The sequence below is a fragment of the Erythranthe guttata genome, chromosome 12, assembly GCF_056151865.1.
Source record: "Erythranthe guttata isolate IM_541 chromosome 12, IM_541, whole genome shotgun sequence".
In the NCBI taxonomy this organism is placed as follows: Eukaryota; Viridiplantae; Streptophyta; class Magnoliopsida; order Lamiales; family Phrymaceae; genus Erythranthe; species Erythranthe guttata.
In genome coordinates, this window is record NC_142544.1 from 13021251 (window position 1) to 13044861 (window position 23611).

The 23611-nt window shown below is 35.7% G+C and overlaps 1 protein-coding gene across 1 annotated transcript; it reads left to right on the forward strand.

Annotated features, from left to right (window-relative positions):
* Positions 1-13450: 13450 nt before the first annotated feature.
* On the forward strand, positions 13451-15114 carry LOC105972836 (11S globulin seed storage protein Ana o 2.0101). Its single transcript, XM_088827011.1, has 3 exons — positions 13451-13721; positions 13918-14638; positions 14766-15114. Exons 1-3 carry the CDS (start codon positions 13526-13528, stop codon positions 14917-14919), a joined length of 1071 nt encoding a protein of 356 aa, XP_088683137.1. The 5' UTR covers positions 13451-13525; the 3' UTR covers positions 14920-15114.
* Positions 15115-23611: the final 8497 nt, after the last annotated feature.

Below are 23611 nucleotides of genomic sequence, written 5' to 3' on the forward strand. Positions count from 1 at the left end.
TTGTAGATCATTAAAGGATTGCAGAACATCTTCCAGAATCCTCCTTTGTATATTTATGGTAAGATATCTTTGGAGTGTTCTAAAAAACATCTCCTAGCCATTAAAAAAGGATAATCAACACCGTTTACTGAGGATCTGTAGTTTTATAAATACGGGTCAGACATTCAAGTATTAAATAAAACAACCCGACAACTACTACAGTTTATTCAAGCAATCTTCTACTCTCACCGCTATAAACTTATTTCCACATTATTTTATCAGACATATTCGATTCGTCCTTCATTTACTTTTTTAATGCATTTTCAAAATTTATAATTTTTGGAAAAGAAATAAGAATTTCTTAACAAATACACAAGAATATGGTGTATAAAATTCCCAAAAACTCGCAATTCAAATGCACGCGCCAAATAGTGTTTTGATTGTAAATCTTAATTCTACCCATTCACAACGATTGATCAGTGTCTACAACATCAAGTCAATTCATAAAATAAAACGAATCACATGAACAAACGTAATCAAAATATGCATCGCAGTTTATACGTGCGCTCAAATAGTACTTGATCACGAAACCTAGTTCCACTCAAATTTTACGATTATTAATTTGATAATTGTCTAAAACATCGATTCAGTAAGAGAAAATGAATTAATCCAATAAATGTAGAGCGTAAACAACTTCTTTATAAATTATAGATAATCAGTTGAAATACGCACCCAATTTTTTTTGTGAAACGCAATGTTTTTACAACCGGACCGGCTATAGAACCGGACAACCATTTGGGTCACGGGTTTATAGGGTCGAACCGGTTCAACCGGGTTTTTGATTTTTTTTTAATATATCATTATTTTATTAATTTTAATGTTTTAAAAATATTATTTTCTTTATATTTGTAATACCCCATACTTTCAAAACCCCAAACTACGAACTTAAATTTCCCTCGAAAATTTTTACGTCAATTAAATTGATTACTTGCATAAATATTTTAGGTACTTTGACGTGCTATATTTAATTAATAACTTTATTATGTGTTTAATAAATATGTGATTTTGTGATTTCGTGAAATATATGATTTACGTATTTAAGGACTTAGTTAAATAATTTGCATTTCCTTTATCTACTATATGTGCATGCATATACATATATCTTGCATACATACGTACGTACTATACATCTATTTATATATGATTTTATATTTATGTGTGTGCTTCATATATACATACACACACACACACACACACATATATATATATATATATATATATGTGCATATGGCTCGAATGAAGTGTGTGTGAGTAAAAAGGGGTGTTTAAAATAAATAAATTTAATTAGTAAATATTGCATGACTTTAACACTTGGCATTTTCTAATCATTTCTCTTAATCCACACTCAAGAGATTTGAAGAGACACTCTTCTATTCCTTCCTTACAACACATAATCTCCCTACTTGGCTTCCTCCCTTCATTTCCACCGAGACATCACCACCACCATTGTTGTTCATCTTCTTCCACCTCACCACTTATTTTACAAGAAAAATAAAAAACCACCATGAAAATCCCCTATTTAACCATGGCTCTAGAGTATGCAAAGAACACCATAAAAACTATTTGTCCATTCACCGGAGAAAACAACACATCCATTTTTGGAAGCACACACTATATCATTCACCATAAAAATGGCTTGGTTCGAGTTTGTCATCAACCCTTGAAGTCTCTCTATTTTGCTTGTTCTTCATTTTCCTTTTGGTGATTTAGGTAAGAAATTTCGAGTTTCTTGCTGCAATTAGAAGATATCATATTATTTTAAAAGAATTTTCAAGATTACCTAAAAGACTTTTAAGTATTTCGAAATTTAGGGTTTTTTGGGGAAAAATGGAAAAGAGGTGTTTAGTGTTAATTTTTTGTTCTTGCATGCATCATCTATGTGGGTAGTGGGTAGATACAAGTTTTATTGGCCAAAAGCATTAAAAATTCGGATTTCAAAAAGGGGTTTCAAGAAAAATGAATTTTTGAACTTTTATGTGGTTGCAAGTGTAGATCTTCAAATGTTTTGGGTCAAATCTGTAATTTTTGAGAAGTCAGTCATAAATGTATTCTCAAAACTGTTTTCCAGCATTTATTGAACATAAATTTCGGATATAAACAAGTTTTGCAAGAAAAAGTGATTTTTGAACATCTAGTGGCCTTGCATGTATAGATCTAGAGATTTTAGGGTGAAATATGTAATTTTCGAAATTTATGTATAAAGTAACTTTTTAACTTTGTTTTCTGCATTTATTAAAATAAAATTTCAGATTGTTAGGGGTTTTTCATGAAAAAGTAGAGTTTGAACTTCTAGTGTGATTGCATGTGTAAATCTTGAAACTTTGGGGTCAAAACTGCAATTTCTGAAAAATCTCTCATTTCCTAAGTTTGAATCTGTTTTCCAGCAAGTATTGAATAGGAAAAAGTTTTATTTACAAAGTTTTCAAAATAATTAAAGTTATATTAGAGTCTTAGATTTTTAAAAGAAAAAGGAGATTTTCTAGTTTTTAATTTCAAAAAAATTCGAAACATTGTGAAAATTAGAAATAAATTCAGAATCTCGAAATTTATATAATTAGAAGTCTTAGGATTATATTTGAGAATTTTTAAAGATCTTTTACTATTATTTCAAATTTTAAAGGTCTAAGTGTTAATTATGAAGTTTTGTGCTTTAAGTGCTATGTCTTGGAATTGTGTGATTTAAATTATAAGACATGAGGTTATAAACATGGATTTATGGCAGATACATGTTTATGAGGTTGCTGGAATTTATTGAGGTGAAATCAATGAGTGAAAGTGGTGAGAAACAAATTAAATGAGAGAATAAAAGTGTCTTTACTTTAAAAGCATGATTGTGCTATTTATTATGCATGTTTATATGGTTGCATGGCATAAATATGCATGTGTGATGTGTGTGTACGTGTGTGTATGTGGGATGTGTGTGTGTGGGTTGTTACTCACTTGATTGATATTTGTGATGGTTAAATGTCTTTTACATAATTTATAGTCATTCCATGACATGTATTTGCTTTTGACAAAATTGAAAGATTAATGGAATGTTTGGGTAATAAACGAATCGGATACGGTGGGCCGGTATCCAACTAGGGTTGAGAGGAGTGATACGAGTGATATTGGATCCATAGACGGGCTCGAAACGGTTTATTATCCGAATATAGAAATTAATCTTTCACGGATCCGATAAATGAAAAAAATGATTTTTACACGGATTGCATTCATGAGCATGTTTGTGACTTATATGCTTTAGTACTTTTTGACTCGATTCTTGTTTGATGTTGTATGACTCGGTGAAGGTGACGGAATGTTATATATACTATATATATGTATAACCTATTTTCAACCCTCGGTAATTCCTCGAGTTTCTTACTGAGCTTAATAGCTCATATAGATATTTTCTAATTGCAGGTAGTGCTAGTGGTAACCCTCCCCCGGAATGGACCGAGTAGTGGATCGAAGTCTTGCCCGGAGTTTTTGGAAGTTCGAACGAGGGTTCTATAAGTGTGGCTTAATACTTAATAGCTCATATAGATATTTTCTAATTGCAGGTAGTGCTAGTGGTAACCCTCCCCCGGAATGGACCGAGTAGTGGATCGAAGTCTTGCCCGGAGTTTTTGGAAGTTCGAACGAGGGTTCTATAAGTGTGGCTTAATACTATTTTGGTGATGTAATACAAAGTAACTTCCGTTTTCATTTACTATCGTACTCGTCTTCAAAGTATGGGACTTTAATCGGTAACGGATCATCTTTTGGAACTGTATAATATATTGATCCGTTTATATTTATGAATAGTTCGTTATTCCGTGCTTTTATCGTTCGTCGCCAAAATATTTCTAAACTCACATTTTTATTTCGAACCTACGTTTTATGATAGTGTAGCACTCGAATAAACTCCTTCTCCAAAAAAAAAAAAAAAAAAAAAGAGAATATAATCGACTCAAGCTTTTCAAAACAATGTTGCGAAAATTACTAGAATTCTAAATATTCAAGTATGGTTTTGAAATCGCAAGTGTTGATTTTTCGTATTCTAAAAGTGATCCTATAAGTTGCTTCCGCTAAATAACTTAATTCCGATAAACCGGTTCGATTTATCGCCTGTAATAGAGGGGGTGCTACAAGGTGGTATCAGAGCACGGCTTATAGAAACTCGTACGAACTTCACGGGCTTAAAAGACCAATCGAAACACGGGAACTCGATCCATCCGGTAATATTATATGATTTTCATTACTTTATGTATTATATGTTTTACTTATTAATTGCGCAATAATATTTAGAAACAATGGCAAGACGTCTAACTCGCGGTAACCAAGGCGTACCCGACAATGAACCACAAGACCTCGGCCAAACCGTTCGTGATCTTTCAAACCTCATTCGAGAACAAGCCCAAACCCACCACCAACAAATCGAACGACTTCTCCAACGCAACCAACCACCACCTCAAAATCACGCGCCTCAAGCCATATATGAACGATTTCTTAGAATGAACCCCTCCGAGTTCCATGGCGGCATCGACCCAACCGTAGCCGAAGAATGGATCAAGTCGCTCGAAGTGATTTACGACTATATGAAAATGACCGACCAGGACCGAGTTCATTATGCCATATTCCTACTACGGAACGAGGCTCGTCATTGGTGGGAAGGAATTAAAGAAGGGGTGAACCTCGAGAACCTGTCGTGGGACAATTTCAAGATCCAATTTTTCGAAAAATACTTCTCGAAAGACGTGCGAGCTCACAAACTCAGAGAATTCCTCGAACTCCGTCAAGGCGACTTATCAATGATCGAATACATCCGACGTTTCGAACGGGGCTGCCTCTACGCCCCATTCATTGCTCGAGACAACGAGGAAAAGAAGAACCATTTCATTCGCGGCCTCCAACCCGAAATACGTAGAGACATTCGTATGTCCGACGCCTCGACCTTCCGACAATTGGTGGATAAGGCCCTTATGGCTGCCCAAGACGAGAAGGAGATTCAGCAAAGCCGTCGACCCCAAGGAATTACTCAACGCCCATGGAAGAAGATCAACCTTGGCAACCGCCAATTCCGAGGAAAGGAGATCCACCGTGCGACGACCAGCCGGACCACCACCTCCACCGCCGCCACCTAGAAATGCGTGCCATAAATGTGGGAAAGGACATTTCGGAGAATGCATACCAGGGACGAGGACCTGTTTCCGATGCCGACAGCCCGGACATATCGCGCGAGACTGCCCAACTGCTCCGAAACAAGTTCCGGGACGTGGGTTTGCTATGACCGAAGATCAGATCGAACAAGACCCTTCTATGATCGCAGGTACTATATTTGTCCTCGATAAACCCACGTATGCTCTAATTGATTCCGGATCCACTCACTTCTTTATATCCGATAAAATAATTACATATATGAATCTCACCCCTAGTAGAACAAACTACGAATATCGCATTCTCATTCCCTCCGGTGAAGAAATGTGTTCGAAGCAAATAATACTCAATTGTCCGATCCGAATTCACACCCAACCCTTGAATTTTGATCTAATTGTTCTACCGATCAAGAACTTCAATATTATCCTAGGCATGGATTGGTTAACCAAATTCAAAGCCAAAATTGATTGTGCTCCGAAAACTGTCATCTTTCCTCTTCCAAACGGCGAAACCTTAAAATTCCAAAGTCAACCCAAAACATCAATTCCAATCATCTCTGCTGTCAAAGCTGTCAAACTTATTCACAATGGTCATTTCGGCTACTTAGTGGATATTTTGAAATCCGAACCCAACGACAAACCTCAATTGTCCGATATACCGGCGGTGCAAGATTTCCCCGACGTATTTCCCGACGACATCCCTGGACTTCCACCCGATCGAGAAATCGAGTTTGAGATCAACTTGATTCCCGGAGCTGCCCCCATTTCCAAAGCCCCGTATCGGATGGCCCCGACAGAATTAAAGGAGCTGAAAGATCAAATTCAGGAATTGCTCGATAAAGGCTACGTCCGGCCCAGTCACTCGCCGTGGGGAGCCCCCGTATTGTTCGTCAAAAAGAAAGACGGATCACTTCACTTATGCATCGATTACCGTGAACTTAATAAAATCACAATCAAGAATAAATACCCCCTTCCTCGTATTGACGATTTGTTTGACCAACTCCAAGGCTCCTTCGTCTTTTCCAAAATCGATCTCCGATCCGGATACCACCAACTCAAAATCAAAGACTCAGATATTTCCAAAACCGCTTTCCGAACCCGATATGGCCATTATGAGTTCGTAGTCATGCCATTCGGCCTAACCAATGCCCCCGCAGCTCTCATGGACCTCATGAACCGAGTCTTTCATCAATACCTGGACCAATTCGTAATTGTCTTCATTGACGATATCTTGATCTACTCTAAGAACCAAAAAGAGCATATGTCACACCTCCGCACCGTACTTGAGATTCTCCGATCTCATCAGCTTTACGCCAAATTCAGCAAATGTGAATTTTGGTTATCAAGTGTGGCTTTCCTTGGTCACATTGTATCGGCCAAAGGAATCTCTGTCGATCCTAGCAAGATAGAGGCGGTGTCAAATTGGTCGACTCCAAAGAATGCAAAAGAAATCAGAAGCTTCCTCGGGCTAGCTGGCTACTACCGCAAGTTTGTGAAGGATTTCTCAAAGCTTGCCTCTCCGCTCACCCGACTGACCCGAAAGGAAGTTAAGTACCAATGGACCACAGAATGCGAGGCGAGCTTCACCGAATTGAAGAATCGACTCACATCAGCACCAATCCTCACGCTGCCGGAGAAAACGGTGGAATTCATAGTTTACAGTGATGCATCTAAACTCGGGTTAGGAGCTGTACTTATGCAAAATGGGAAAGTCATAGCTTACGCCTCACGCCAACTTAAGGAGTACGAACGGAATTATCCAACGCACGATCTCGAATTAGCCGCCGTCGTATTCGCACTCAAGATCTGGCGACATTACATCTATGGTGAAAAATGTACCATCTACACCGATCACTAGAGCTTGAAATACTTTTTCACTCAGAAGGATTTGAACATGAGGCAAAGAAGATGGCTTGAATTAGTCAAGGACTACGATTGTGAGATACTATACCACCCCGGCAAAGCTAATGTTGTTGCCGACGCTCTCAGTCGCAAGTCAATAAACGCCCTCACTGTTCAACCCACTTTAAGGGAATCGATCGAAACAGCTCAACAACGCGACCCGCAAATTCTCAAAATTCGTGACAACCTCGAATCCCATCCAAACTTTCGAATCTCCGAAGAAGGACTTGTTCAATTCCAAAATCGAATCTACATTCCTGACGATCCGAACGTTCGCCGACTAATCCTAGCCGAAGCTCATCAAACTACGTACACATGCCATCCCGGTGAGACCAAGATGTATCAAGACCTCAAAAAGTTATACTGGTGGCCCGGAATGAAAAAAGACGTGGCCCGATTCGTCGCGGAATGCTTAATATGTCAGCAAGTCAAGGCGGAACATCAGAGGCCCGGCGGCTTACTTCAATCAAACTTAATTCTAGAATGGAAATGGGAAGCCGTTACGATGGATTTTGAGCAAGGGTTTCCAAAGACCCAAAAGGGATCCGATGCCATTTGGGTGATTGTCGACCGACTGACCAAATCGTCTCATTTTCTCCTGATCCGGATGACTTTTAGCTTAGACAAGCTAGCCGAGCTATACGTTCGAGAGATCGTTCGACTTCATGCGTTCCCGTCACTATTATTTCCGATCGAGACCCTCGATTTACGTCCAAATTCTGGAAAAGCTTACACGAAACCCTCGGCACACGCTTAAATTTCAGCACGACCTATCACCCACAAACCGATGGTCAATCCGAACGAACCATCAAAACCCTAGAAGATCTGCTACGCGCTTGCATTCTCGACTTTGGAGGAAATTGGGAATCCTGTCTCCCATTAATCGAATTCGCATACAACAATAGCTTCCACTCATCAATTGGAATGGCACCATATGAAGCTCTATATGGTCGTAAGTGTCGATCACCACTTCATTGGGACGAAATTGGCGAAAGAAAATACCTTGGCCCTGATTTAGTGCAACAGACCGTCGAGATAATCCAAAATATTCGGGAAAAGATGCGTGTCACCCAAGATCGACAACAGAGCTATGCCAATTCCCGTAGGAGGGACTTAGAATTTGAAGTCGGAGACTCCGTGTTTCTTAAAGTGGCACCTTTCAAAGGGATTATGCGATTTGGGAAAAAGGGAAAGTTAGTACCACGATTTATCGGCCCATTCAAAATTCTCGATAAAATTGGTACCCGCGCCTACCGACTAGCCTTACCACCCAACTTGTCCAATATTCACAACGTATTCCACGTTTCGATGCTCCGCAAATATATCCGAAGTCCGGATCACATCTAAAAAACCGAACCGATCGAATTATCTCCCAACTTAGCTTAAGAAGAAAAACCCTCCCAAATACTTGATTCCAAATCCAAGACCCTTCGAAACCGAGAAATCCAATTTGTTAAGATTCTTTGGCAAAATCATACACCCGAAGAAGCCACATGGGAAAGGGAAGAGGAAATGCGTAAACGTTACCCGGAATTGTTCGGGTCAGGTTACAATTTTGGGGACAAAATTTCTTTAAGGGGGGAGATTGTAATACCCCATACTTTCAAAACCCCAAACTACGAACTTAAATTTCTCTCGAAAATTTTTACGTGAATTAAATTGATAACTTGCATAAATATTTTAGGTACTTTGACGTGCTATATTTAATTAATAACTTTATTATGTGTTTAATAAATATGTGATTTTGTAATTTCGTGAAATATATGATTTACGTATTTAAGGACTTAGTTAAATAATTTGCATTTCCTTTATCTACTATATGTGCATGCATATACATATATCTTGCATACATACGTACGTACTATACATCTATTTATATATGATTTTATATTTATGTGTGTGCTTCATATATACATATATACACACACACACACACACATATATATATATATATATATATATATATATATATATATATATATATATATATATATGTGCATATGGCTCGAATGAAGTGTGTGTGAGTAAAAAGGGGTGTTTAAAATAAATAAATTTAATTAGTAAATATTGCATGACTTTAACACTTGGCATTTTCTAATCATTTCTCTTAATCCACACTCAAGAGATTTGAAGAGACACTCTTCTATTCCTTCCTTACAACACATAATCTCCCTACTTGGCTTCCTCCCTTCATTTCCACCGAGACATCACCACCACCATTGTTGTTCATCTTCTTCCACCTCACCACTTATTTTACAAGAAAAATAAAAAACCACCATGAAAATCCCCTATTTAACCATGGCTCTAGAGTATGCAAAGAACACCATAAAAACTATTTGTCCATTCACCGGAGAAAACAACACAGCCATTTTTGGAAGCACACACTATATCATTCACCATAAAAGTGGCTTGGTTCGAGTTTGTCATCAACCCTTGAAGTCTCTCTATTTTGCTTGTTCTTCATTTTCCTTTTGGTGATTTAGGTAAGAAATTTCGAGTTTCTTGCTGCAATTAGAAGATATCATATTATTTTAAAAGAATTTTCAAGATTACCTAAAAGACTTTTAAGTATTTCGAAATTTAGGGTTTTTTGGGGAAAAATGGAAAAGAGGTGTTTAGTGTTAATTTCTTGTTCTTGCATGCATCATCTATGTGGGTAGTGGGTAGATACAAGTTTTATTGGCCAAAAGCATTAAAAATTCGGATTTCAAAAAGGGGTTTCAAGTAAAATGAATTTTTGAACTTTTATGTGGTTGCATGTGTAGATCTTCAAAAGTTTTGGGTCAAATCTGTAATTTTTGAGAAGTCAGTCCTAAATGTATTCTCAAAACTGTTTTCCAGCATTTATTGAACATAAATTTCGGATTTAAAGAAGTTTCGCAAGAAAAAGTGATTTTTGAACATCTAGTGGCCTTGCATGTATAGATCTAGAGATTTTAGGGTGAAATATGTAATTTTCGAAATTTATGTATAAAGTAACTTTTTAACTTTGTTTTCTGCATTTATTAAAATAAAATTTCAGATTGTTAGGGGTTTTTCATGAAAAAGTAGAGTTTGAACTTCTAGTGTGATTGCATGTGTAAATCTTGAAACTTTGGGGTCAAAACTGCAATTTCTGAAGAATCTCTCATTTCCTAAGTTTGAATCTGTTTTCCAGCAAGTATTGAATAGGAAAAAAATTTATTTACAAAGTTTTCAAAATAATTAAAGTTATATTAGAGTCTTAGATTTTTAAAAGAAAGAGGAGATTTTCTAGTTTTTAATTTCAAAAAAATTCGAAACTTTGTGAAAATTAGAAATAAATTCAGAATCTCAAAATTTATATAATTAGAAGTCTTAGGATTATATTTGAGAATTTTTAAAGATCTTTTACTATTATTTCAAATTTTAAAGGTCTAAGTGTTAATTATGAAGTTTTGTGCTTTAAGTGCTATGTCTTGGAATTGTGTGATTTAAATTATAAGACATGAGGTTATAAACATGGATTTATGGCAGATACATGTTTATGAGGTTGCTGGAATTTATTGAGGTGAAATCAATGAGTGAAAGTGGTGAGAAACAAATTAAATGAGGGAGTAAAAGTGTCTTTACTTTAAAGGCATGATTGTGCTATTTATTATGCATGTTTATATGGTTGCATGGCATAAATATGCATGTGTGATGTGTGTGTACGTGTGTGTATGTGGGCTGTGTGTGTGTGTGGGGTGATGATATATGTGTTGGTTAATTGTGTAATTAAGTAGTTGGTGATTTTATTTGATTTTGGGGTTGTTACTCACTTGATTGATATTTGTGATGGTTAAATGTCTTTTACATAATTTATAGTCATTCCATGACATGTATTTGCTTTTGACAAAATTGAAAGATTAATGGAATGTTTGGGTAATAAACGAATCGGATACGGTGGACCGGTATCCAACTAGGGTTGAGAGGAGTGATACGAGTGATATTGGATCCATAGACGGGCTCGAAACGGTTTATTATCCGAATATAGAAATTAATCTTTCACGGATCCGATAAATGAAAAAAATGATTTTTACACGGATTGCATTCATGAGCATGTTTGTGACTTATATGCTTTAGTACTTTTTGACTCGATTCTTGTTTGATGTTGTATGACTCGGTGAAGGTGATCAGAATGTTATATATACTATATATATGTATAACCTATTTTCAACCCTCGGTAATTCCTCGAGTTTCTTACTGAGCTTAATAGCTCATATAGATATTTTCTAATTGCAGGTAGTGCTAGTAGTAACCCTCCCCCGGAATGGACCGAGTAGTGGATCGAAGTCTTGCCCGGAGTTTTTGGAAGTTCGAACGAGGGTTCTATAAGTGTGGCTAAATACTATTTTGGTGATGTAATATGAAGTAACTTCCGTTTTCATTTACTATCGTACTCGTCTTCAAAGTATGGGACTTTAATCGGTAACAGATCATCTTTTGGAACTTTATATATTGATGCGTTTATATTTATGAATAGTTCGTTATTCCGTGCTTTTATCGTTCGTCGCCAAAATATTTCTAAACTCACATTTTTATTTCGAACCTACGTTTTATGATAGTGTAGCACTCGAATAAACTCCTTCTCAAAAAAAAAAAAAAAAAAAGAGAATATAATCGACTCAAGCTTTTCAAAACAATGTTGCGAAAATTACTAGAATTCTAAATATTCAAGTATGGTTTTGAAATCGCAAGTGTTGATTTTTCGTATTCTAAAAGTGATCCTATAAGTTGCTTCCGCTAAATAACTTAATTCCGATAAACCGGTTCGATTTATCGCCTATAATAGAGGGATTGCTACAAGGTGGTATCAGAGCACGGCTTATAGAAACTCGTACGAACTTCACGGGCTTAAAAGACCATTCGAAACACGGGAACTCGATCCATCCTGTAATTTTCATTACTTTATGTATTATATGTTTTACTTATTAATTGCGCAATAATATTTAGAAACAATGGCAAGACGTCTAACTCGCGGTAACCAAGGCGTACCCGACAATGAACCACAAGACCTCGGCCAAACCGTTCGTGATCTTTCAAACCTCATTCGAGAACAAGCCCAAACCCACCACCAACAAATCGAACGACTTCTCCAACGCAACCAACCACCACCTCAAAATCACGCGCCTCAAGCCATATATGAACGATTTCTTAGAATGAACCCCTCCGAGTTCCATGGCGGCATCGACCCAACCGTAGCCGAAGAATGGATCAAGTCGCTCGAAGTGATTTACGACTATATGAAAATGACCGACCAGGACCGAGTTCATTGTGCCATATTCCTACTACGGAACGATGCTCGTCATTGGTGGGAGGAATTAATTATATAGTGAATAAATATATGTTCAATAATTATGAGGGTTTATATAGTAAAATAACATTATTCAGATACAATAACGTTAAATTTATCAAACAAGCTTAAACATTCAGTATTCAATATTCAGACATTATTCTTAACGAGCCATATATTCAGCATTTAGTGTTCAATGCTTAATTATACCAAACAAGCCCTTACTCTTCATTTCCTTTATTTATTTTTTTATTATTATTATTATTATTATTATTATTATTATTATTATTATTATTATTATTATTATTATTATTATTATTATTATTATTATTATTATTATGGGAAAATGAGGGATAACCCCCTCAATACACAAAATAATAGAGTTCAGACCCATTTTAATATTTACTATTTGTAAAGAAATCTAAAATTAACATTCGGAATTGTGAGACCCCCTCACGTATTTATTATTCCAATTTTGTAATAAAAAAAAAAAAAGTCAACATACGAACAAAAAAGTTCCAGAAATCAATATTGTGAAAATGGGAGTTAATGTTATATATGTATTAAAATCGGGGTCAATTTGTAATATTACTAAGTTAAAGTATCAGAGATGAAATTGATTTAAATTATATCCGGAAGGATGAGCTTAATACGAAATTATTTTTGGTCTAGATATATGTGTATGTAAGTCTTTCTCATTGGAGTTAAATCCAATTGCCCATGTATGTATTACAATTATTGGATGCATATAAGTACATCTAGTTTGGCTTGATTTAGATAATGAGATTACACAAGATAAAATCATTGTAATCTTACTGGGATCAGGACTCACGAGTTCTCGTACTATCCAACTCATACATCCTTTTATCCTTAATAATTAGATTATTAAATAACTCTATATCTCTTATCTTATAAAAGATATTTATTTCAATATCTCTTATCTTATAGAATTTAGACATGTCGTATAAAACAAGTAGTACAAAATATATCCTAGAGTTGCAAAACAATCGTGTCTCAATAGAATTATAATCCACTGCAAATACTATCTGCTATATGATTTCTCTCCTTTATAAATACCAGCGATATGCTTCTCTTTTCACATAAGCTTTTTATTTATTTGCATTAATCCATTATTCGTCGTGTTTTGTTTAAAGAGAGAAAAACAGAGAGGGAGATGGAGCTTGATTTGACACCACAGTTGGCGAAGAAGCTGTACGGCGGAGATGGTGGCGCGTACTATGCGTGGTGCCCTAACGAGTTGCCGATGCTCCGCGAAGGCAACATCGGCGCCGGAAAGCTCGCCCTTGAGAAGAACGGCTTTGCTCTGCCTCGATACTCCGATTCTGCCAAGGTTGCTTACGTGCTTCAAGGTATATATATTCACAATTCAGATTGCCTGTTTTTTCGATTATGTACTTTTTCAGAACGAGTTTCATCTTTCTGGTGTTGATTTCTGCTTTGATCACTCTGTATTTTTTTTAATTTTTTTTTTCAGTTTGTGTATTCCCGCGTTATTTTCTGTTTGAATAAGTTGTTTGACGAATTGAACTTATGAAATTGATATAGGTAGTGGAGTAGCCGGTATAGTCCTCCCGGAAAAAGAAGAAAAGGTGATCCCAATAAAGAAGGGAGACGCCATAGCCCTCCCCTTCGGAGTAGTCACCTGGTGGTACAACAAACAAGACACGGAGCTAGTCATTCTCTTCCTCGGCGACACCTCAAAGGCCCACAAATCCGGCTCCTTCACCGACTTCTTCTTAACCGGTCCCAACGGAATCTTCACCGGATTCTCAACGGAGTTTGTTGGCAGAGCATGGGACTTGGAAGAGAGCACCGTCAAGACACTCGTCGGCAGCCAATCAGGAAACGGGATTGTCAAGCTCGATTCCACCTTCAAGATGCCCGAGCCCAAAATCGAGCACTACAACGGAATGGCGTTGAACTGCGAGGAAGCTCCGTTGGATGTGGACATCAAGAATGGTGGCAAAGTTGTGGTTCTCAACACTAAGAATCTACCGTTGGTCGGTGAAGTTGGGCTCGGTGCAGATCTTGTTAGGTTAGACGGTAGTGCAATGTGCTCTCCAGGTTTCTCTTGTGACTCTGCTTTGCAGGTTACTTACATTGTAAGGGGAAGTGGCCGTGTCCAAGTTGTCGGTGTCGATGGGAAACGTGTGCTCGAGACGAGGCTTAAGGCTGGTGATCTATTCATTGTGCCTAGGTTCTTTGTTGTCTCCAAGATTGCTGATCCCGAGGGTATGGACTGGTTCTCCATCATCACTACTCCAAAGTAAGTTCTATTCAAATATTTTTGATTCTCTATCCTTATTTAATTTATACAAGGAGTTCCTTTTTTTTTTTTTTCTTTTTTCTTTTTGCTAACTTCTTAAATGTGTGTTTTGTTGTGATATTTGCAGTCCTATTTTCACTCATTTGGCTGGACGGACTTCAGTTTGGAAGGCGCTTTCGCCCGAAGTTCTACAGGCGGCTTTTAATGTTCCGGCAGATGTCGAGGAGAAATTCACCTCAAAGAGGAAGGCTGAGGAGATCTTCTTTCCACCACCAAATTAATGCCACTAGCTTGGCTTTCGAGTTTACTTTTCGTTTTATTTTATTTTTAGGACAAATTAGAAGTACTATTAGGTTAGTTTCTTTTCACTTGATTTTTGGAGTTTCCTTCGGTTTATTTTAGGTTAATTTCTTTTCACTTGCTACTGAGTTATGCAATAACTTTTATATGGAATACTACATATTTTATAATTTTTAGTAGGGGTGAAAGTTTGATGTTAGCTTTTTCAGAAAATTTCCATTTTTTTCGAAAGTACAAAATCAATTCCAATTCCAAAATTTGTGGAATCTAAAAATTAATTCCACCTTTTCTTCCATTTTATGTAGTGACAAAATTATCCCTAAATATATTTTAGAGTTTATAGAAATCAAAGGACAATAACGTAATTTAGTTAATATTTCATTCAAAGGTTAATTATACAAGTAACTTTTCATATTTATAGTGTTTTTTTAATAGTTTATTCCTGTTATAATTTCAAACATGCTTTGAAGTTTGAAAATATATTTTATTCATATTAAAGTATATTTAGAGAGTTCTCTAATAAGATATTAGTTGACTATATTTAAGTCATCATTTAGCTGAAATAATTTATTTATGATATGGTTTAATTTGTCGATATTCAATCAAAGAGTTCTCTAATAAGACAGTATTTTACTATATTTAAGTCATCATTTAGCTGAAATATATAGTTTAATTTGTCAATATTCAATCATTTATAATAATTTGAAGAGAATAAGGAAAAAAAGAATTCACATAAAAATAAATAGATAAAATTGAAAAAACTAATTCCACAACTTATTATATTAGATGAAATAAATAGTCCAAAAATTTGAGGTACTAAATAAAGTACAGACAATCATATAAGGTTAAGTTAAATGGTATGCAATCTTTGATATTACAAATTACTTTTGATATTTTTTGTAGTATCTCTAGGGGTGTGAATGAGCCGAGATCGAGCAGAGCTCGCCTCTTTTGGCTTTTGTCGAGCTCGAGCTCGTCGAGTTCCTCTTTTTTTGGCTCGAGCTCGAGCCCAAGCTCTTTTTGTTTTAAATATTTTTTATTTATTATTTTATTATAAAAAATTATTTAAAAAAAATACAAAATAAAAAGTAAATTGTAATTATATATATTTTTAATATTTGTATTTATTTCTATAATATTTTATACTATTATACATTATTTAAATAAAAATAACATATAAAAAATAATAAATAATAAATAAGGCTCGCGAGCTCATGAACAACTAAAAACCGGCTCGAGCTCGAGCTCGAAAACCTCGAGTTCGAGTTCGAGCTTTTTACGAGTCGGCTCGGCTCAATTATCACCCCTAAGTATCTCACATCATAATTTTTTTTAAACTAGATAGGTGCACTTGCGTTGCACGTGTTGTATTAATTGAATCTAATTCGGTAATTTTTTATATATACTTATTCATTACAAGAAAACATACCTTTTGCGAGGATAAAATTCATCATGAAATCGTTTTGTAACGAACGGGACTTGATAAATGCTGTACAATTTTTATGAATACAGTAATTATTTTCAAAAACTTTCGCTCTCTAAGGTTTGAAAAATCCTTACACACCTAGAACGGGTGCGAAATAGCATATTTCACGTCCAAAATAGGAGCGACGAAATAGCATATTTCACGTCCAAAATAGGAGCGGAAAAATATTATCCACGCCCCTACTGGGCGTGAGAGCCACTGCTTCACGCCCAAATTGGGAGTGGAACAATAGTTCCCACGCCCAACATGGGTGTGGATGCTTGTCTTCCCATTTTTTTTCTTTTTTTCTTCGTTTCCTTTTCTCTCTTTTTTTTGCTTTTTCCTTTTGTTTTAGTTAGTTAGTGATTAATTAATTATTAATGAATGATTAACAAATAATATTAATTTTTTTAATTCGTTAATAATTAACCAATAGATAAATATTTACTCATTAACGAAAGAAATTAATTATAATTGACATATAAGTGATTTAGAGCAGAAATTGCCTTCAAATTTGGTGAGATTTTTGGATCGGAGATGATTATTGAGAATTCTTGAGAGTTTTGGAGGTTTTTTTGGGAGGTTTGGGTGGGTTAGAGAGAGAAAGAAAAGCATATTGTGGACGATATTCGTAATTTTAGTACTGCGAAAATTATTTTAGGTAACGATATTGTTTCGTTACCTTATGTTTCTTCTAAAGCCCGGCGCTGGAAGTTTTAGTAACAAATATTACGAATTCAGTACGAATACTGGTGAAAAAAAAACTCTTCGTTACAATAGGTCCAATACAAGTAACAAGTTATCCTTACTAAACATTTTTTTATTGTTACAAAAGACTCATTCGTCACCAATACTTATTTTTAATATTCATTTAATTTATTTACATGGTAAACACTATTTGTCATAAAAAATATTTATGAACACTGTCATCTCCATTAATATTAAAATTCTATTTATATGACAAATATAATTGTCATAAAATATGACATTTGTGTATTATATGAGTGTTGCACTTTTGCTAATAGCTTGTGAACCTAAAGAAAATAGTGAATGAGAATTACTATATACATGAATACTAACCTAGAATAAATATGCAAAAAGTAAAAAGATGTTTAAATAAAAAAAAAATTAAATAACCGCAAGAGAATACTTCAAGAACAAAAACTCTATGACTATTGTAATAACTAATAACGCAATTATTTGTCACTAAGATTCTTTGATTGTTGGTGACAAGAGTATACCATTTGTACTGTAACACTTTTCTTTGTCACTAATAAAAGTTTTCGTGCCAATTGCTCACCTTTTATAACTATTCTATGCTGTCGTCTCAAAAAATTAATTTTTTGGTAACGGAAAAGTATCTTCTGTAATCATAGTTATCTACTATTACCAAAAAGTCAGGTTTTTGTGACAATATTACTTATTCGTTACAGGAATATATTAAGTTTTTATAAGAAACTGTGCCCTGTTATCAATTATTTTAGTTATTTGAAGATATTTTTCTAGTGTTACTTAAGGGTGAAAAACATATGAAACGGATCCGAACTGACTTTTCTATTTATATTCTTATATATTTTTGGAAGTTAAAAATTGATTCTGAATTTTGTTCCAAAAAAAATGGAAATCCTCATAAACGGCATAAATTTGAAAATTTCCGAAATTGCTTTAGTTTGTAATTTTTTGTTCAAATTTAGAAATGATCGAATTTATAAGAAACTATGCCTTGTTACCAATTATTTTAGTTATTTGAACATATTTTTCTAGTGTTAGTTAAGGGTGAAAAACAGATGAAACGGATCCGAACTTACTTTTCTATTTTTATTTTTTTGGAAGTTAAAAATTAATTCTGAATTTTGTTCCAAAAAAATCGGAAATCCTCATAAACGGCGGAAATTTTAAAATTTCGGAAATTGCTTTAGTTATTTTTTTTGTTCAAATTTAGAAATGATCGATTTTTTTTGGAAAAAAATTTGGTATTTTCGGAATTTAACCAAAATGGTCTTTTTTTTTTTCCTTATTCCCTGAAGCTGTGAAGCAACAATTTAAAGTGAGAAAAACTTGCAGTTAAATGGTAATTATTATGACAAAAGATGGTTTAGTGAAGAAAAATAAAAAAAAAATATAAAATCCATGGGATTGGAAGGTCTCGTGAAAGCACTATTGATGGTGGCTCTTCATGAGTTGATTCTTTTTCCTCAATCACTTTCGGCTTCTCGATTACCGTATTTCTCTTCTCTTTTCGTGGGGCTTCCTCCAATTACTTACTGTTCTTCAAGGTGACTGCTTGGCAAGTCTCGACCTCGATCTTTTTCTTTTGCAATCCATGGGGATATGGGATCGGTTCCACCCATTCGGCTACAGTGACTTACGGCTTAATTTGAATTTCTTTTTTTTCCTCGATCTTGAAATCGATAGCTTGGCAAGTCTCGAACTTTTGCTTTCGAGGGTCTTCCGCATTCGATGGCAATGCTCCTGCCGGACGGTTCTCTTGATTCAATGCTAGATGTGCCAATTGAGTCTCCAAATTCCGCAGCGTAGCTTGAGTAGCGGTCATAAATTGGGCCAATATCTCTTTTGTGTTTGATTTTTGGGCCGGTGGATTGTTGCCTTGATAGCTTTGTTGAGGAGGGGCTTGATTTTGAAATTGACCTTGAGGTCTTTGATACCATTGGCCTTGTTGATTTCCTCCGTATTGCCCTTGTGATCTCCACCCTTGATTTTGGAATTGGCGAGGGGCATTGTTGACGTAATTGAGTGATTCCACATCTTGTTGGCATTGGAGCGTCTAACGATTTCCACCGCAAATTTCACAACATAGAGAATACACGGCTTGGACTTGTTGTGGTGGGTTTGCTTTGATTTGTTGTAAAAGGAGTTGATTTTGTTGAGCAATTTGGGTCATTTGAGCTTGAAGGCCCGTAACTGCATCTAATTCCAAAACTCCGTGAACCTTCTTGGCTCCACTAACCGTCCTTTCGCTTGACTTGGCAAACCTATTTTGCGCAATTTGATCCAACATAATAAATGCATCCGGTGTCGATTGACTCATAAAATTACCCCCGGTTGATGCATCTAAAACGGTTCTCGCATTCTCGTTAATTCCTTGGTAGAAGATGTGGATTTGCCGCCATTGCTCTACTCCATGTATTGGACACTGCCTCAAAGGGGTCTTGAATCTTTCCCCTGCCTCGAATAATGGCTCCCCTTGATCTTGGACGAAATTATGAATTTCCCGTCGTATTCTCTTGTCCTTCTCTGGTGAGCTGTAAACTTTCATGAAAAGGTTTAGGAGTTGATGCCATGATGAGATAGAATGGGGGGCTTGGAACATCAACCACTGGCGAGCTCTTCCTTGTAGTGAGTGCTTGAAGAGAATTAATTGGAGCGCCTCTTGGAAAACCCCGTTTTGACGATGGGAATTACAGGTATCGAGAAAATTGACAATGTGAAGACGGGGATCTTCACCTGCCAATCCACTAAATAACCCGTTATTTTGGAGCATCGTCAAGAGGCCTTGTTTGATCTCAAAATTATGCGCCTCAATGGGTGGATATTGGATGCTCGGGCGGAATCCGTCAAGAGTCGGTATTATGTAGTCTTGAAGTGCCCGTGCCTAACTGCTGGCTGTAGTGGAAGCCGTGGGTGTTGGTCTTGGATTTGGTTTCCGTTGGCATCAAGTAAATAGCCCTCTACGTCTCTGCGTTCTTCGTCTTCCATTATATTATTTGCGCGTTGAAGTCTCCTAGCGGCTCGGAAAGTACGTTCGATTTCGGGATCAAACGGTTCATTAGCAAGATCGAGTCTCATGCGCATAAAACAGTACCTAAAACAAAAATAAAAATAAAATTAAAATTAAAATTGGGTGAAGCCTGAAAATTGTTCAAATCTAGAGCTAAAATACAATAAATAATTAAAACATTCCCCTGCAACGGCGCCAAAAACTTGTTGGTTGAAATACCAAATGCAAGTGCACGTATCGTACAAGTAATATAGTGGACAATTAAGTCTGGATATCGATCCCACGCAGAATATTTAATTATCTATTCCTAGACGCTAAATTCTATCAATTGATATCAAACCCACCCTACACAGTCGAAAGATAAACAATTATACTAAATTAACTAAACTAAATTAAAGCAAATTAAAAAGACAAGAGCACGAAAGCAATTTAAAATGAAGATTTAATCAGATAAAGCAAGCCTAGGATTTTATTCTCCCCTCTATGTGATTATGAATCACCCAATTCGTTCAATTATGCAAGTAATTAACTCGGATTATTAATATGAGATGCTAAATTAATCATAACCCGCCTCCGCGTGTATTACGATTCTAATACTCTAGATTCAATTACTATATTCCTATGCAATTAATTATAGAACACAACATTAAGCATAAATATCAATAATGGCTACCTAAGTGATTAACTATATTCCTATGTCAATACCACAGAGGCTCTTCTATCACAGTTCTAATTATTAACCCGACCTTCTGATTCATGCGATTAACAATAACATAAAAGCACATAAAGTGGCCAGTTTCATGAACTTAATAAAACAAGTAGAAGAAATAATTCGGAATTAAAACTTGCATAAAATCATAGAATTGAGTTCATAAATCCCACATAGGGTTCAAAATAAAATCCTAGAAATAAACAAATTAGCTACTCATGATTAAAGTAAAAACGCAAGTAAAATAAATCATAGACGATAAATCTATGCTTGGAGTCTTCGAATTCTTCGTCTTCGTTATTGCTTCTTTGCTCTTGAAATTGCGTAAAAAGATTCTTCAATTGCGTGCTTGAATTAGTCTTATATAGGGTGGAAAACTGATACGATATATTAATATATATCGTTTAATTATTAGTTAGTTATTATTTTATTATTAATTAATTATCATAGTATATTTATTTTAGATATAGCCGTATGTTAGTTTAGGGTTAGGATGATTAGGAGGCTTATTAAGTATTTAATTAGTATAGGTAATTATCTTTCCTAGTTAGATTAGGATTCTAGGGTTTTATTCTCTTTAAATAGTCGTATTGTGCTAGGGTTTTATAATGAAGAGAAATAATAAAGAAGAGTTTTCTTACGTTTCGTAAAGAAATCTTATGATACACAAGAGATCGCATCAATTGGTATCAGAGCGAAGTTGCGATTAACACCAACGCTTCGTTAGCAAGGCAGCGATTATATCAAAGCTAAGCTGGAGCAAAGTTGAGATCACATCAAAACTTTGTGAAAATTATGATGTCAGAAACAAGACGGTTGGAGCGATTGGAGAAATCCGTTGAGAAATTACGGATTGATTTTCAGAAATTGCTCGAACAAAGTCACAGACGACGTCAACACCAACACAAAAGTCGAAGGGACCGCCGCCCATTACCGCCAACGCCACCGCCGCTGCCGCTGCCGAGCCTATCGCCGGAGGAAGAGGAAGAGGACGACGATGAATTTTTCAAAGAGCCACCGCCGCCGCCGCTGCCGAGCCTATCGCCGGAAGAAGAGGAAGAGGACGACGATGACTTTTTCGAAGAACTCCAATTTTTTGTGAGTTCGCCAGAAGAAGAGGAATCTGATTCAACTGAGATGAAGTGGAACGAAGAGCCTAAAGAAGAAGAATCGGAGTCAACCGAGGTAAAGTGGGACGAAGACGAGAAATTAACCAGAGAGGAGAGCGAAGAGTTACTATGGATATTGGGAGATTTCCATGGTGTGCAAAAGAAAGGAGACGAACAAGATTTGGTGACTTTGAATGAGGCCGGATCTGTAAAGACGACTGAGAAAAATAAAAGCATGATATTGATTGTGAAGGAGATGAAATTTAAAAAGGCAATTGAGAAGGTCGATTTGTCGGTCGATTTGGCGGGAAAGAGATTGAGAAATTTAAGTCGGGCAGATAGGTTCATCTTTGGAAAAGAGCTCAATTTTTCATCGTGTTTTTTGGAGTTAATTCGGAAGCAAGTCGATGAACAAATCGATGAAGTCAAACATAGGTGGAAACGCAAAGGAGAGGGACCAAATTGGCTCGAACCTTGAGGACAAGGTTCATTTCAAGAGGGGTGGTTTGATACGATATATTAATATATATCGTTTAATTATTAGTTAGTTATTATTTTATTATTAATTAATTATCATAGTATATTTATTTTAGATATAGCCGTATGTTAGTTTAGGGTTAGGATGATTAGGAGGCTTATTAAGTATTTAATTAGTATAGGTAATTATCTTTCCTAGTTAGATTAGGATTCTAGGGTTTTATTCTCTTTAAATAGTCGTATTGTGCTAGGGTTTTATTATGAAGAGAAATAATAAAGAAGAGTTTTCTTACGTTTCGTAAAGAAATCTTATGATACACAAGAGATCGCATCAAAAACATGGAGGGGAATGTAGTTTCCTTGTGCAATTAGAGTTCATTTACTGCGCCTCTACGTCTTCTCGGACGGCCATCTGGATTTGCAGTTCAATTTCCAGACGGTCGTCTCAATTCAGAGACTGTTCTCCCATGAAAATATTCGGACGGGCGTCCGAATTCCTAGTGTATTTCTCGGACGGCCGTCTGGGCTCTAATTCTTCAGATTTTTTACTTCTTCACTTTTCGCCCATATTTTCTCCAAAATTGCAGTTTGGAGCCTCTATTTATCCAAGTCTTCAATTTGTACCTAAAACACAATAAATCAACACTTTAAGCACCAATGATCAATAAAATACACTAAAAGCTCCAATTAAAAGATATGATTAAGTGTAAAAATATACACTTAACACACCCCCAAACTTGAACTTTTGTTTGTTCTCAAGCAAAATCTACTCATAAGCAAATAACTCAACTACGACATCTCATTACACATATTAATGATCGACTTCACGTTTTCAGAACTTGTAAGTATAATGAAAATTCTTAGGCATTTTCAAGCTCAAAATTCAAAAGCACTTGTCACTTTTCATTGTCAAAAACCACAAATCATGCAATTGCTTCAAGCATCCAATATTTATAAATTAAACATAGAAAAAAATTTATGCTTACATACATATGTTTTACTCCATATACGCACCAAATTCTTCTACCCTACTAATACCGAATATTAAGCTATTGGAATCATTGGGGCTTTTTGGCTTACAATTGTTAGGCTGTTTGGTTCGAGGTAGGAAATATGAGTATATGTGGCTTCTTGAATTGAGGTGATTACACCAAATTTTGAAAAATAGTGTTTG